This window comes from Sardina pilchardus, chromosome 8 (genome assembly GCF_963854185.1).
Source record: "Sardina pilchardus chromosome 8, fSarPil1.1, whole genome shotgun sequence".
Taxonomy (NCBI): Eukaryota; Metazoa; Chordata; class Actinopteri; order Clupeiformes; family Clupeidae; genus Sardina; species Sardina pilchardus.
The window spans coordinates 17,610,838-17,628,445 of NC_085001.1; the positions used below are offsets into that span (position 1 = coordinate 17,610,838).

General features: G+C 40.1%; 1 protein-coding gene across 1 annotated transcript in view; it reads right to left on the bottom strand.

Moving 5' to 3' along the window:
* Positions 1 to 14,631, bottom strand: part of LOC134089575 (NXPE family member 3-like) — a 37,869-nt gene extending 23,238 nt beyond the window's left edge. Inside the window, exons 1-2 of the mRNA XM_062544027.1 lie at positions 14,573 to 14,631; positions 14,296 to 14,357 (exon numbers count right to left, since the gene is read on the bottom strand). Of these exons, the coding sequence (XP_062400011.1) occupies positions 14,296 to 14,355 (60 nt within the window). The 5' untranslated portion in view covers positions 14,356 to 14,357; positions 14,573 to 14,631. The remainder of the gene's footprint in view (positions 1 to 14,295; positions 14,358 to 14,572) is intronic.
* Positions 14,632 to 17,608: the final 2,977 nt, after the last annotated feature.

Below are 17,608 nucleotides of genomic sequence, written 5' to 3' on the forward strand. Positions count from 1 at the left end.
TATTTTGCCCCTTCCGTTTTCGTGTTCGTCGACCGAGGTCACTATTGGTTTTTAATGTTCACGTCACTATTTGCATGAGCCACGACTGAAAAGACTTACGATAATATCAAACATGTTTGATATTGTCGTAACGGCAAAACTAGAAAAAGATTGACTCCAACGGACTTAAAACCGCTAAGATTGGCACCTTACACTAAACGATTTAGATGACGGGAGCGCGCCGAGATTCTAGTACAACTGGCAAGATTTTGGAAAAGTAGTCGCCGACTGTTAAAACAGATCAAAATCGTGCAATGTAAGCCAGCCTTAAGTCGTCACGTGACTTCTTGCGTCACCACTGAGTTTAAAACCGTGTTAAACTCCAAACTAGCGACAGAGCAATTGCCCCACTATGTTTACTTTTCTCTTGTGTCCATATATTTATACTAAAACTGTTATATTACTGTGCTTACATTTTTCTAGAGATGCACGGATTGCAATTTTTTGGCCGATTCCGATTTCCGATTTTTCATAGAATTTGACCTGCCGATACCGATTTTAGCCGATTCCGATTGGCATCTTCTAACCACTTTACAGCACACAAAAAGAGTTATTTTCTTTCCTTTCTTTAATACAACATGTTAATATAGAAATGTAATCAACTTATCAATGGCTGGTAAAAAAAATGTGAATAGACAGATTCTTCTTCAAGTCTTCTTCACCTGCAGTATTCCCAGTGTGGGACATTCATTTCACACACTACTAATAGAAATGCACTGTAGGACTACTATTTTTTTCTTCTCACATACAATATCCAACTGTAAATATCTTCAGAATACTGATAAGTGTATAACTGGAAAGTTTGGTGTATAGGTGCTACATAGGCTGAGATGTTGGAAAATTACAAAAAACTAATTTTGAGATAACAGCCTTGAAACACAGCCAATGGCATGCATACTCAGTCTACTACACTCTTCTTTGAACTTTCGCAATTGCTTGCGGATACAAAGGAAGTGTCCATATTTGGATGGCATAACGTCATGCAGGAGAAACACAGCTTTCCAACGACACCACACATGATATGTTTTGTATCACGGTCTCGGTAGTGTATGACATGTTAGAATACTTACTTTTGGCGAATTTAGAAGAAATATACAGGCGTGAGCACTGTTCCCTCTAAGCTGCGCGCGTGCGCGGATGCGCAGGCCAGTCGAAGTGGCCGCGCAACAGATTTTTCAGACCGCGCATATTTTTCAGACCGCACAAACTATATTTTTTTCAGGGATTAAAAATGTGACTATCAAACGCGATGTAGCCTAGTTAGCAAACATTTAAAATACTGACATGTCTGACAACCAAGTCGGATGTAGACAACGTTACAAACAAAGTATTCTTAAGGCTCTTGGCGGGTACCATGACGAAAAGAAAGGCTGAGCAGGTGCTCCAGAAAAAGGTCTGCCTAACATTTAAAAATGAGTGGCTAGATGAAATAGTCCAAACTGACACAAAAGATGGTCCAGGTAGGATAAAACTTTCAGAGATATTTACATATTTGCTCGAAGGCAAAAGCGAAAGGGGAGTTCGCTAGTGGTAAAACTTTGTCAGAGTGGAAGCTTGATTACCTAAAGCAGGGGTGTCCAAACTACGGCCCGCCGAGCATGCATTAGTTTATCATAGATTTTGCCCGATAGGTTATCATTGGCTGTTCGCTATTTTTCCCAGCAACAGCGTTGGTAAACGTTACAGCAAACTGCTTTACACTATTCTAAAGGCTGGCTTACATTGCACGATTTTGGTCTGTTTTAACAGTCGGCGACTAAATTTCCAAAATCGGGCGGAAATCTTGGGAGTTGTACTGAAATCGCAGCGCGCTCCCGTCATCTAAATCGTTTAGTGTAAGGTGCCAATCTTAGCGGTTTTAAATCCGTCGGAGGCAGTCTTTTTCTAGTTTTGCCGTTACGACAATATCAAACATGTTTGATATTATCGGAAGTCTTTTCAGTCGTGGCTCATGCAAATAGTGACGTGAACATTAAAAACCAATAGTAACCTTGCGCGAACATGAAACAGGAAGGGGCAAAATAGGCGACAGCTGTAGCCTTTATGATTATTTGTTATTTCATTTCTTATAATTTATTAGTCGGTTGTTCTACGTGACAGAACAGCTCTATATCTGTTAGTGATGTCACACATCAAACAATGCTGCAGAAACGCGAAAAAAATACTTTGATATGAGTTAGGCTATCATGTGATTTCCTGTGAATGATGACGTGTAGCCTATTGCACGATGGAAATAATTTGAAGGAATCTAGCAGCAGTCTTGTAAATAGTGACCCACAGTCTTTGCAAAATCCTAATCTGAGACTGGCCTGTGACTAGACTGTGACTAAAACCTCAATGAATTGTCTTTAGATGTGAGAGGGTCTGAGACTGTAGTTTTTCAAAAATCTTTTCCAAATCTTTGCAAAGTCTGGCAATGTAAGGTAGGCTTTAGAGAACGTTTGCAATGTCAACGTCAAAACAGCATGTTACATAGAGATTATACTCTTTATAATCTCCATTGCAATAGATCTAATTTACGTTATGTTACTCATTTGATTGGGAACGCGTTTGAGCGTGCACAAAAGGGATCCAGCTGGCTTGTCATTGTTGATAACTGATATCTCCATTTTATAAGAAACGTTTAAAAGAAAAACGCAAAGAGTAATGCACTCCTGAGCATTATAATAAACTGTGAGAAGGCCATAGGCACAGCAGAGTGCGCCGGCAAGAGTCTTAAAGTGACAGTGCACCATTATAAATGAATTAAACAGCATCATATTAACCGTCTTTAACAAAATTACTTTCTCATTATTCTCTGGGAGTCGCCAAGATGTTTTATTTCATGAAGACAAAATAATCACTTCAAATTATATAAAAATTTATATAATAAAACTTGTTACATTTAAATTCTTATGCTTACCCCCCCTTTTGAGCTTTTTTCCTGACATTGCACAAAATCTACTTAAGAGAGCATTGCTCCTACATACTTTGGCCTATAATCACATGTCTGATCCCTCTGGAAAGCTGAGACACGGCAGGTTCAGTACCTGTGTGACCTAGTACCTAGTAGAATAACTGTGTGATGTACTGACACAGGGCCACAGAGGCTAGAATATATTTTTTTCTTCCAGGCGGATTGCGAGCATCTCTGAACTGACCACATATCAACCCTCTAAGTCATATATTCTGACCTAGAAACACAACTGAGCCCTTGCACCAGGTATTGTGAAGCTGGATGCAAAAGTAGATCAATATAGCATGAAATATGAATGATGTAGACCATTTTTTGCCAAGGTATGCTCAATGCGTTTTTAAGCTCCCCTATGGAAATTCCCCATAGGACTTTTGGCTATCCAAAATGCATACTGACAATCAAATACTTACTGCACAAGAACCCCTTTGTGTAGAAGCATAATATTGGTCTCAAATCAAAGATAACACTCTGAGGTTTCTTGTAGACTATTTGGATTGCATGTCCGGAGTTCTGATATAGAATGAATACACAAAATATGGAATAATTACACAAAAGTGTCCAATTTTGCATTTACTTTGTTGGTTCAATTGTTGTGTATAAGATGGAATATACATCTGCACAACTAATATAGGATAAAACATCATGAAGATTCAATATCTATGGATTCTTGTGAATATTTCAGTACCCAATATGTTGCATCTACTTATTGTACTGCAGCTACACTGCAGCCAGAGGTCAGGTTGGCACCAAAAGCGGAGGAGGGGGAAGAGGGCATTTTTGATTAAATTTGATTAAGACATAGTAAGATTAATCTGACAATGTAAAGTACTACACATATTTTGCATGACAAAGATTGTCATGTCTTGATTCCCAAGAGTCCAAACAAACTTTCAAATGATGTATATGACTATGCTACATGGTGTCTGAAAATGATCTAGAATGTTGGGGGGAAGTGTTGGAGGGGGTAGTTGACCTGGTACAGGTACAAGTTATGCATAAATTGAAACTAGTTTTTATCCTTCTTGAAAAAAAACTCCCAACAAAACAACAATGTAAAATATATAAAAATTGGCCTATACACTGCTGTATTTTAATGCTGGTCATAATGGAGGTACATGGAGAGTCAACTGTTCTCTTGAGATGGTAGGCCTACTCGTTGTGAAACGTTTGAGAACACCTGTTCTAGAAGGTATAGCCTAGTACACACACACACACACACACACACACACACACACAATTTCTCTCAATTTAACATCTTATTACTGTATTTATGGGCTTCTTCATTTGTTGTAATGTCCAAGTTCCATGTTAGTGTTTATTTCATGCACGCTGGTTTGGATGAGCCAGATGAGCAACTTGCCCGACTTGCTCTTAGGGAGAGTGGGCTTGTGGGCTACTATTTGCTATGCGCTTGTGTGCATGCGGGGAGTGGGGGCAGCAGGACATTACGATTTTGTGCCCAGAGCCCATAGTGATTAATACTGCGTTCATGCAGCTCGGAACCTCGGAGGACCCGCCTTTAAAAAGTTCCGACCTCCGAAAAAATTGTGTTCATGAGATCAGTTCGGAAAATAAATACAGGAAACGCATAAATACGTTAATTACAACTGCTTAGTATGGTTGAGCAAGAAGGAAAATGTCTTGGGCGAGTGTTTCTATCTGTGTTGTTAATTTAGTGACAAATTACCTTGCCTATTCGTAATGACAGTAAAATTCACCTCTTTTGTTGTTGGAAGGGAGGCCGTCGTGGTTGGAGAATATGATAGTGACGTCAAGTCGGACACCTAGGGGCACAAAACTTCCGCACGAGTCTCCGAGCAAAAAATCCAACCCGACCTAGCGTTCATGTCATTTTTCCGCTATCGGAGGTCAGAAATTTCCGAAGGTCCGATGTGCATGAACGCACTATAAGGATGCCTGTAACACGCGTTAGGCCTACTCTAATCGGGCCACGTTTTTCGGTAACGAGTAGCCTATGCCTAATCTAACACGTCATTTCCACTCCAGTAGCAGAATCCAGTATCCAAGTCACTGTGCGTTACTATGTTTCTCATTTTCCTTAGGCTAGTAAAAAATATATTTTTGCTGTCCTCTTGTCTCGGGGATTATACATCATGTATGCTCACATTTTCAGCAAGGACAACTCATGTGTCCATTCAGCGACAAACCGAAACGTAAACTAAGGAGGGAGATGCGTATTTTCTAGCTGGAAATTAATAGGGTACTTTGGGGTTAACTGTAACCATTTTCTGAGGCTGGTTGAATGGTGTACAGGTGGAGTCACGTGAGATCACCGAGCAAGATGGTCGCATAGTTGGAGCTCTCCCGTGAACCCATCAAAGTTACCCGAAATTCGCTAGTAAAGTGTGTGCAGTCGACATACTTGTTGTTATAAGTGGATATTATTACGGTTTTAGTGTGTAACAGCTTGAATTGTGCACTATGTCGTCGTCAAGAAGGAATACTGAAAAAAGTTCTGCTGGAGCTAGCAAGCTGACTACCAATGCCGGGGCTAGCAAAGAGGAGGGTGAAAATGTGTTAGCATCTATGCAGCAGTCCTTGGATAAAGCTATGGAGGAGATGGGAAGAGTTGGAAAGCTTCTAACAGCATTGCAAGCGGATATGTCAGAAATTAAGAATGCCAATGTTGGGCTAAGAACAGACGTGGACAGTGTTCTGCTTAGGTTGGAGGAAGCTGAAAATCGTATCTCTCTGCTTGAGGATGACAACCATGAGCTCCGCCAGACAGCAGATAAAACGGCTACGAAATGTGAGGAACTACATCGGGCCATTGAGGACGCTGCCAATAGAGACAGGCGACAAAATCTGCGGCTTATTGGTCTGAAAGAAAAGCTAGAAGACGGTAAACCGTCAAACTGTGTGAAGAATATAATCTCCGAGCCTCTGGGCGTTGAGCTTGATAGTTCGCAGCTGCAAAGAGTGCACCGCGCTCCGGCACCTATGCCCGACGACGGCCATCCTCCTAGACCAATAATAATTTGATTTCTAAGTTTTCTGGAGCGCGAGAGTGTTGATGGCTGCGAAGAAGACGTACAGGAATAAGGAGATCGTATGGAAAGGGTGTAAGCTGTCATTCTTTCCTGATATGACAAGAGAGACGGCAGAGAAGAGGAGAAAGTTCAAAGATGTGCGGAACCGTCTATGATCTTGACGTGCGTTTCACCCTACAGTAGCTCATCCGGCGGAGTTGCGCTTTACATGGCAAGGGAAAAGATTGAAGTTTGACGACGACAAAGAGGCTATGGACTTTCTGAACAGGGAGTCGAAGGTGCAAAGATCGCTGAACAAGACGCCAGAACAGGAGCCTACAGCTGAGTAGCCTGTTTTAGCCTAATTTAACTAGCTATACTTCATGCGCGCTTTCAGAGACAGAGTAAGTAGCCTGATGTTAGCCAATGTGCGGCTTATGGCGCCTTCTTTTCTCCTGAATATTTTCTTTCAGAAATTAGGATAGTTTTGCCAAAATATGTAGCCTGGGCTAGAGCCTTTGTAGATACTGAGGAAATTACTTCAAGGTGTGTTTTGGACTGCTTAGAAAGGATGCTTTGGCGGGTTTGGTGGTGGGGTTTCTAATGATGACCACTTCAGTGTGCCTCATGGACCGTCTCAAGGCAGAGAGAAGGGTTAGATGGGGTGGGTATGGGATTGTTTTCAATGTTCCCTGTTCTAAAAGGGTTTTGAGTGTAATTTATTGTGTGTTACTTATTTTGATTGGCAGCTGGGCAGCACCCTCTCTTTTTCTCTTCATTTTACTCTCTTTTTTTGGTGATCACTTATATTGGCCTAGACCGACATGTGGGGAGAAATGTTCCATAATTTGCATAATTTGCATTTTTAAGTCATGAGTAACTGTGTAAGAATAGTGTCCTGGAATGTGAATGGACTACAAAATCCCATTAAGAGGAAAACAATTTTATCTTACCTTAAGTCTCAACAAGTTCACATTGCTTTTATACAGGAGACCCATGTGACTGAGTCAGAGGCAGTTAAATTAAAAAGAGACTGGGTTGGCCAAATATATCATAGTTCATATTCCTAAAAAACATGGAGTAGCTATTTTAGTACATAAGAATTTGAATTTTCTCTTTATAAAAGAACAAAAAGATGAAGAAGGAAGAGTTATATACATAGAGGCTAAGATTAATGGAGTTAAAGTTAATTTGTGCAACATCTACAGTACCCTCCAGAATTATTGGCACCCTTGGTAAAAGTTGACTAAAAATAGGTCTAAAAAATAATCTTTAGGTGATTTATTGTACTCCCACAATGAAAACAATGAGGAAAAATACACCCTGCAAGGGAAGCAAATTTATTCTGAGAAAAAGGAAAATCTCATAAAGAAATAAATGTTTTTAATAAAAACATGTCACTCACAATTATTGGCACCCCTACTTGTAATACCTTCTTAAACCTCCCTTTGTCAATAAAACAGCATGTAATATTCTTCTCTGACACCCCATAAAGATTGAGAATACAAAGTAAGGGATTTAAGACCATTCATCTTTACAAAACCTCCCCAGATCGTCCAGATTGCTAGGTCCACACTTGTGCATTCTTCTCATTGACTCATCCCACTGTTTTTCTATGGAGTTTAGATCAGGGGACTGCTATGGCAATGTCTGAAGCTTGATTTTGTGTTCAGTAAACCATATTTGTTTTGATCTGTGCATTTGTTTTGGTTCATTGACCTGATGAATGATCCAATCATGACCAACTTTTAGGGCCTTGGCAGAGATTGTTTGATTTCCTTTGAAAATGTTCAGGTTTTTCTTGGTGTTCATGATGCCATGCACCTTAATTAGGTTCCCAAGGCCTTTGGGAATTAAAACAGCCCCACAATAGCACAGCCCCTCCACCATAATTCTGATTAGGCATGGGGTTCTTTTTAGTATAGTCATTCTTCTATGTACGCCAAAGACACCTTAAGTGTTTTTAGCAAAAGAGCATCATTTTATTTTCATCTGACAATAGACCACACTGCCAGACATGTCATGGTACCATTCAGTAACTCCTGCCATTTACATTGTTCATTAAATGACTCTACTGGCTTTAACCTGACATGCTGTCTAAATAATCTATTAGCAGTGAGGTCACTTTTGAAGATTTTTGGGGGGGACTTGGTGACCCCAAGATGATAGCTTTGTCTGTAACTCTCAACAGTGGTTCTTATGGATTTTTTTGCCTATCATACCATCCTCCATACTGTGCGTGGGAGCAAAATAGCCATGGGTCTTTGTCCAAGCATGTTTGCCACATTTCCAGATGATTAGAACCTTTTAGTCATCATTTTAACTGGAAACATAGGCATTTTCAACAAAATACCTAGTTTCCATAGACATTCTCTTACTTACAAATGTCAACACAATTTCTTTTTATTTCAATTTAGTGTATTCTCTTGTCTCTCCAATGTTGAAAAATGACTAGAGGATTTAGCCTCTGAGTGACTTCATTTTCATACCATAGTGAAAAAGAACGTCATGAACTACTTCTGAAAGTTCACAGACACTCTGATTTACTTTAAAACGTTGCATTTACATAGGAAAATGCTCCTGTTAAATGTTGTACACAATTTGTTTCAGGGGTGCCAATAATTGTGAGCAAGCTGTTTTTGTTAAAAATATTTATTTCTTTATGAGATTTTCCTTTTTCTCAGAATAAATTTGCTTGCCTTGCAGGGTATATTTTTCCTCATTGTTTTCATTGTGGGAGTACAATAAATCACCTAAAGATTATTTTTTATACCTATTTTTAGTCAACTTTTACCAAGGGTGCCAATAATTCTGGAGGGTACTGTATGCTCCAAATATGGAAGACCCAGGTTTCTTCCACAAAATAAACAAACTGATAGGAAAAGCTGATGGATATACAGTGATGGCTGGGGATTTTAACCAAGTCCTTGACGGAGCCTTGGACAAAACCACTTTTTCCAATCACATTCCAAAAGATAGAATGGCCATTGAGTTGTTAATAGAGGATATAGGTCTGACGGATATTTGGAGGCTTGTCAACCCAAAAGATAGAGAATACATTTTACTCTCATAAACATAAATCTCACTCCAGGATCGATTACTTCTTGATCAGTAATGATCTGGTTAACAGTGTTTCTGACTGTTCCATAGGCCCTACAGCATTGACCGATCATGCCACTGTGCATCTAGGACTAGTAATAGGGACAGATGGAAATAAAGGAAGTAGGTGGAGAATGAATGTTTCTTTACTTCAGGACCAGGGGCGTCACTAGGTGTACCATAGATCCGGGGCTGTAGCCCGACTTTTTTATTTTTTATTTTTTCCCCTTCTCACGGGGGTCCGGGGGTTTTTCCCCCGGGAAATTTTGAAAATTGGGCCGTTAAAGATGCCGTTTCAACGTAGTTTGAGAAGGAAAGGAAGGAAATTCGTTGGGGTTCTTCTCATCATATTTTAATAACAAATAAAGCTAATTCCCCTCAAGGCTACTGGTATTAATTCTAACAGAGACCTCACACCCAAACATTTGTTTCTGCCTGTGACATGATGAATGAATGAATCATTTCCAGGTGCCACTCTAATCGCTGTAAATGGATTAATCCAACACAACTCCTCGTCCAATTTTCAGTTTACATGGAAATCATTGGTATAATTGCCTAGGAGATCTACGTGCGGCCAGCCTGACTCTTCCACTCGTTTTGTGGTAACTACTAGTGTTTACTACTGTTGTTGTAGGCTACGTGTTTACTACTGTTGACTAGGCCTACTGTAGCCTATACTAGTAGACTTAATGGAACAAGTTCATGGAAAACGAATGCTTGTGCAGAACGTTTCGTTAATCTATCCTACAGAGCCGTTAGGTAACGTCGGTGAGTAAGTTTATCTCTTTGTTATCCAAATGAACGGTCTTAAAGTTAGCGAGTTACAGAGGCTGGCAGTCAGCCCGACAGAGGGGGGAAGCGTGGAACACTGATGTCGCATTTGCAACAATTTATTCCGACTCCATGGAACGTCAGCGAACAAGAGTAACAATATTGCAGTTGTGCCTGTGTTTCTGGCTCTCAGGCTAAGTTGTGACTGCTAAGAAATAGCCTAAAAATCTAGACGCCACTAGCGGCAATCACGTCAGGCTAGGGGCTGCTGACCGTGGCATTCAATTTGAACCTTATAAAAAAAAACTCTGTGGCGATTTTCATCATTTTGTAAGGCACGGAGATTCGGGGCTATCCCCAATACATCCGGGGCTATAGCCCCGAATGCCCAGGTCTATCGACGCCTCTGTTCAGGACCCATTATTCCATAGTCATATTGAAGAAGAACTTGACCATTTCTTTTTGGTGAATATGGGTACAACAGATAGAGTTGGGACAGTTTGGGAAGCTTCTAAAGCTTATATCAGGGGAAAGATTATAGCACATTCCAGTAAGAAAAAAAGGGAGCAAACGCGACAATTAAAAGACCTACAATCACAACTTAAGGACCTTGAGAATTTATTGGCTCAGAAACATAGTGATCTCCTACTGAAGCAAGTATGTGACTTAAAATTTCAATTAAATGATATATACAATAGAAAGGCAGAGTATGCCCTATTTAGACTTAAAAGTAATTACTATGAGAGTGGGGAAAAATCAGGAAAATTATTAGCTAGGCAGATACGCCAAAAAGAAGCTAGTTATGTTATACCAGCAGTTAAAACTGATACAGGGGATTTGGTGACAAGCACTAGCGATATCAACAAAGTGTTTGAGAGTTTTTATAACCAGTTATATAAATCTGAGGTTAACCCTGGGATGAGTGAATACGATACTTTTTTCCCTAAGATTCAGCTGCCAAAAATGTCAGAGGATCAGAAGGTGTTATTGGATCGCCCTATATCAGTAGATTAAGTCAAAAGTGCAATCTTATCGATGAGGATTGGGAAAGCACCTGGTTTGGATGGTTTTCCATCAGAGTATTATAAGAAGTATGTTGACAAACTGGCTCCCATCTTAACAGAAGTGTATAGAGAGTCATTTTCAGTGGGCAACCTACCCGATACGTTTAATGAAGCTTTGATATCTTTAATAAGTTAGCACGTGGGACTAAACAAGGAGATCCTCTCAGGGCGCTGCTATTTACAATGTTTCTGGAACCCTTGGCCACTACTATTAGGGCTGAGAGCAGTTTTAAAGGAGTTTTACATGGGGAGGAAGAACACAAAATGTTCCTCTATGCGGACGACATTTTATTGCTTATTGAGGATCCTATAATATCAATCCCTAATATTTTGGCCACAATAGAGTCTTTCTCAATACTGTCAGGTTATAAAATAAACTGGCAAAAGTCTGAATGCATGCCAATATCAAAAGGATGGATATTACCCACCTGTCAGTTTAAATGGGTCCCTACTGGCATGAAGTACTTGGGTATTAAGCTGTGTCCAGCCTTGGGAAACATAATTGCTATGAATATGACACCTTTACTTAAGAAAATCAAGTTGAATTTGGACAAATGGCGGCTGATGAACCTGACTTTGTGGGGGAAAATTGGTCATCATAAAAATGGTGGTTGCTCCACAATTTAATTACATCTCTATGATGATACCAGTGACAATTTCTGATGGAATATTTAAGCAATATAACAAGATGATAACAGAATTTTTATGGAATGGGAAAAAGCCCAGAATTAGGCTAAAGAAACTGCTAGCTTCACGAGATTGTGGTGGATTAGCACTTCCTAATGTGGAACTATATAGCATAGCTTTTGAGATTAATAAACTGGCAAGACATTGGGGAACCTACTCAACTGGCCCTGGGTGGATTAAGGTGGAGGAGGTGCTTGCATGCCCATATAGTGTTGTGGAGCTATTATCACAGAAAAATGCAGAAAACCAGACAATGGGAAGAAACTTAATCTTAAAGCATTCACAATGGGTGTGGGCAAAAGCACACAAGATGTTAGGTATATCACAATATAAACAAAGCTATTTCTCAATATGGAATAATCCCTCAGTTTGTATTGCAAAAAAATCTTTTTCTTGGCAAGCATGGTTGGTGAAAGGCATACGGGTAGTTAAAGATCTGTACAGGGAGCAATTATTTATGTCATTTGAGGACCTTAAAGAATACTTCCACTTAACAGATAGAGGGGATTTTTGGAAGTATTTACAGCTGAGGAGCAGTGTGGGGTCTGTTTTTGGATTGAGAAGACAGGAAGAAAAAGAAAATGCGATACAGGGTTTCTTTAATTCTCCACATATCCTACACTCTGCTTCAGTATTCTATAGGAAGATGTCAAGTATTGAGATCAAAATGTGTGAAGGCTTAAGAATTATATGGCAGAATGACTTTGGTTTGGACATCAATGAGGACTTGTGGCAAGATATTATTTCCAATGTAGGAAAGTCTACAAGGGATGCTAGGAATAAACTCATCCACTATAAAATTGTTCATAGATTTTATTTTACTCCTAATAAGCTATTTAAAATGGGTTTATCCAAGGACAATAAATGCTGGAAATGTAACAGGGAAGTGGGTACATTTCTCCATGCTATGTGGGATTGTCCCTTAATAAAGCCTTTTTGGAAGGCAGTGCTTAAAAAGTTTGAAAGATGGCTCAGACAATCCCTACCAGAATCCCCACAGCTATGCTTGTTGGGAGATACATCTCAAATACTACCTAAACTTGCTAAATCGAAGCTGGAGTAATGGTAACAGGTCTCATGGTAGCAGCTAGAATTATTCTCCGTAAGTGGAAGAGCCCACATAGACCAGAGGTTGCAGAATGGCTTCAACTCATGACAGAGACAGCCGCTTTTGAACTTATGATTGGAAGGGTGCATAATCCAAGCAGAATTAGTCAAGCATGGATGTATTTTGATTACAGCATTGGTACAGAGTCTTAGAAGGGTAGAAAGATACAGGTGATTATACTACATAATGTGTGTGTGGGTACATACAGTGTGTACTGTATATGTGTAATGGTGTATGTAATGAGGGAAGGGGTGCTGCGAGGGGGGGGGGGGGGGGGTATGAGCTGCCTTTAAGATTTCAGTTTTTTTTTTTATTTTTTATGTTTGTTTGTATTTTGTTTCTCTGTATGTCACAGGCATTGGATGTTTATAGAATGTCTGTGATTATTGTGTTTGTGAATTATAAAATCAATAAAAAACTTTAATGACAAAAAAATGGTGTACAGGTGGCCTGTTAATTTGAATGGTGAATGGTGAACAGGTGGCCTGTTGATTTGGTGCGTTTTAAACGACCTCAAAACTGGTTACAGTTAATCCCAAAGTATCATTAATAGTCATTATTTTGAGTTTGTGTCAGCTAAACATGACACGATTAAAGCGCGTTGTACCTACATTCTGTGCTGCCGACAAAGTAAAGCCGTCTATAGACATGCAAAGTCTCCCGGAACTAAGTTCCGTGAGTCTCACACATATTGATAGCGGCTCCCTAACGCCTGCAAAGTAGATACTGGAGTCTCGAATGAGCAAGCAAGAGCGCGCAAAAGAAATCGCGTGTTTCTATCTGAGTTTAGCGCGCACACGCAATATATTTATTTTATTATTATTTTTCTTACAGTCACTTGAGGTTAAAAGCCTCACGTTTATGCTCAAGCTACATTGGCCGTGTGGCACATAGGTTACTTGTAGAATCAAAATGTCATGCTGTACCGTATGAAAATGGTCGTTTCATGACACCACTGTGCGTTTTCATCCTTAACATTGTGAAGGAACAGTATAAATCCTGTGTTTGCAGGCTGTCTGCCTTTCCGTTGCCGAAGTCGTAGGCACATGTCTTTTCCCATTTCCACGGAGACCAAACAGTGAAGTTTATGTCCAAAATAACGACCAATAATATTCAGAGGCGGACAACTCGGGCTCAGAAAGTAGCCTAAAAGTCCTGGTATTTGAGCCAAGCATTTAGCAAATCATCCCATCCTAATTAGCAGCCAGGTGGATTAAATAATGAGTCATCTGTCAAGTGCACAGATAGAAAGAATATAGGACTCTGCCTTTAACTTTCTGGAACCGGAATGTCCGCCTCTGTGAACATTATGACTGTACAATGAGAGCTTCAGTTGCATGCTAATTAATGAAATTTGGAGGACAGCAACGATTTTCCCCACACTCATTTACCGACCGACAATATTCCGTGAAAATGATCAATTGAGTTCCGTGTTAAAATTGGCCGGATTTCTCCAGAAATGGAAACAACTCAATCATGTATCTATGCTGGTTTGGCTGAGCTCTATGCTCCAAAACACTATTGAAATAAGAATTTTAACGGAATTATTTGGATTATTACAGCAATCAGATATCAACTTACCAAGAAAAACAGCAGCCCGATTGACAAAATCAGAGAATTCTTGATCTGTGCATACGCCATCGCTAAAACAAGAAAGGTAGTTCGTATATATGGCCTAGGTACGTGAAAAACGGCAGTTCATCTCTTACAAGCTATACAGGTAGAACTGAGCTAAAAGACTTTATGATCTGAATAAGTTGATTGTGTTTCACACATGATAAATTATTCCACGTGTCATTAAACGGATTGGTCTAATGCTAAATTAATTGCCTATTAAATAAAGAATTAGACTACTCACGCCTGGAAGGTTTTGGGCAGCGAGTTTTCAGTAGGCTTTCGATTGCGCTGGCAGGAAGAGTCAATCCACCACCGAAAGTAAAATGAAATGTCGCGTTCAATGTCGTGCACCCTTTAACCCTTTCATACTTAATATTCAAACTTTAAAACTACTAGATTTGCAATAATTACTCCAAACCTCCAGTGGAGTGTCTCCTGAAACCTGTAGCCTATACATGTAGTTACTGTGTGCATATTGTCTTTATAATAGCCTATTGCACAGGTGTCAAACTCAAGGCCCGCGGGCCAGATGCGGCCCGCCACGTCATTTCATTTGGCCCGCGAGAGCTTTAAGGGTCTGATACAGTATGTGGCCCGCGAGAGCTTAAAAGGTCCGATACAGTTTTTGCGTATAGGCAATATACACTGCAATACAATGCAATACAATGCACGCATGCGAGACTGACAGGGAGGCAACATCAACCACCTTCCTCTATGATCAGTGCAACTGGCTACATCAGATGTGATAGCAACGTGTACGTGTGAAAACAAAATAGACCAGTATTCTTAACTATTTTTGCGAACGGAGCGCCTAAATTATGCGCTCGGTTTAGCCTGCCTGTGAAACGCATGATTGTTTGAAGTGCGTGTGCTTCTTTGAGAGGGGAATCGATGTAAGTTGTAAACTAGCCTACGTGATACGTTTACGTCTACGTTTAAAAGGCATGTATAATTGTGTGTAGTCCTATCATCCAAAAAATCCAGCTCCAAATCCTTGCTAATCGAGCAAGTGATTGTTTGGCCAAAAGCGAAAGTAAGTCTATTCCGACCGAGACGTGGTACATTCAGATCAGGCAAGCAGAGGGATGCTAGAAGTTTGTAGTAATCGCCCTGTTGCTTTGCATTTTCATTTCAGTTTAAAACGAACAAGAATCCACACAACACCTTTCAACTTTAAAACTTCAGAGAAAAAGTCCACCGGGACCGTTCGCTTCTACTGTAGCCTATGTGTATGGAACGGTGGCTAGTGACGCATTTCATATGGATGCACTTTTTGACATGACAGTTAGCCTACTCGTTTGCATCACTTGCTAGATGTAAAACTGTATTTCGTTACTGGTATTTCACTCGTGCAATGACAGTGAAGTTGAATATACTCGAATCTTAAAACTCAGAAATATGAGAAAAAAAAGAATCCATGGCATGATCTCTTCCTGACTGACCAGTGACCCTCATTGAAAAGTCAAACTGTATGGAACTGAAAGTGGTGTTTTGTTTTTACAAAACATAACAATAATAAGAAAGAACATGTCATGCTGATACCTTTTGCTCTTCTCGATTTTAGAAGTTTTACCGATGCTATAGATTTTGTGGCTGGTGCTACAAATCTTACAAGTTACATCTGGCCCTTTGAGGGCAACCATTGGGCTGATGTGGCCCTCGGTGAAAATGAGTTTGACACCCCTGGCCTATTGTAACTTGAACCATGACCCTACAACCTCAGTCAAACAACATTCTACACATACAGTACATATAGGGTGAACATGGGTAAAGTGGGTCACTTTTGGAAAATCCAACTTCTCAGCTCTATAGCAAAAACTCTAGTATTATTTATATCAATACGATATTTTTGGAAAGCTTGGGTTGTCCTTTACATAATCAAATCATTATAATTAAGTAATCATTTACACAGACAGAATGGGGACAGTGTAATTTCCAATGGGAACAATTTTTTCATGGGAATACAAATGGAAACATTAACATGTGTTTTATTTATGGGTGCGATTTGACAAAAAACAGAGGGGGGATGTTTTTTTTTTTTTTTTTAAATTTTTTATCAATATTATTCATGGACCACACCGGCTCACTGCACCCTCCTATACATAGGCCTACGTTTCAGATGATTTGCTATAGCCTATTGTATATTGCATATTCACAACTCAAAATTGTTTTGGATAAGATTTAGATAATGAATATATGTAATAACATTATTAATTTGAAACGATTTTATGAAATTTACATGTGTCTTCATAATCAGCCATTGATGCATGATGTCAAAATGAAATCTTATTCAAAACAATTGTGAATATGCAATATACACACACATACACATGTATAACTGGCACACAAACACACATAGGCTATCACACACACACGCACACATCCCTCAACACCCCCCTCCTGCCATATCCCCCACACACATACACTGGTACAACCCCCTACCCCCCCCCCCCCCCCCCACACACCATTTTACACAAATACCTTGCACACACATACTGTACCTTGCGTGTGTGAGTATGTGCGTGAGTGTGTCCAGGAAGGAGAGCAACAGGGGATAGATGGACACAACGCAGTTGGCTAGTCGACTGGGTTGGAACACAGAAGGTTTTGGAGGAGTGTTGTGAGGTAGAGGTGTTGGGACTCCATGGAAAATTATAATGACTTTCGACTCCATGTTGTCCTATGGAAAAATAAATGTTCTGGCATGTACTGGCAAACTGGCTCCACTAATATTGTTCCACGTAGGGGCTGTATGCAGGCCAGCAATGTGGACATCCATACCCTCAATAATATTGTCTGTATTTCATGCAATGCAATTTATAAGTTTAAGTCATTGAGGAAAATACAAATACATGCATGTCTCCTGGCTGCCTCCTCTAGTCTGAATGGGCATTCCCAATCTAAGACACCGTTGATGCCTGAGCAGTGAGCACTGTGAATGAACGAAACTGCCCACACACACATTCTTGTGTGATTGTGGCAAGTGAATATTTTATATAGGGACTCCATTATGAAGACGAGACGACACCATGCCAACACTCGGGGGCGACTGGTGCACAAGCACACACAGATGTAAAGGTGCGCAGGGGCTGATTGGATTGTGCAGTGCCTCAAGCAGAACTAAAACAGGATTGCCATCTGATATACAGGATTGCGATCTGATATAGCCAGCACGGCCACACATTCATCCTGAGCAGAAATACCTGTTCAGCCAGGGTTGGATGAGATAGCCTAGTCCCATTTAAGAGAGAGGGTTGTGCCACAGTGCTTAACAATC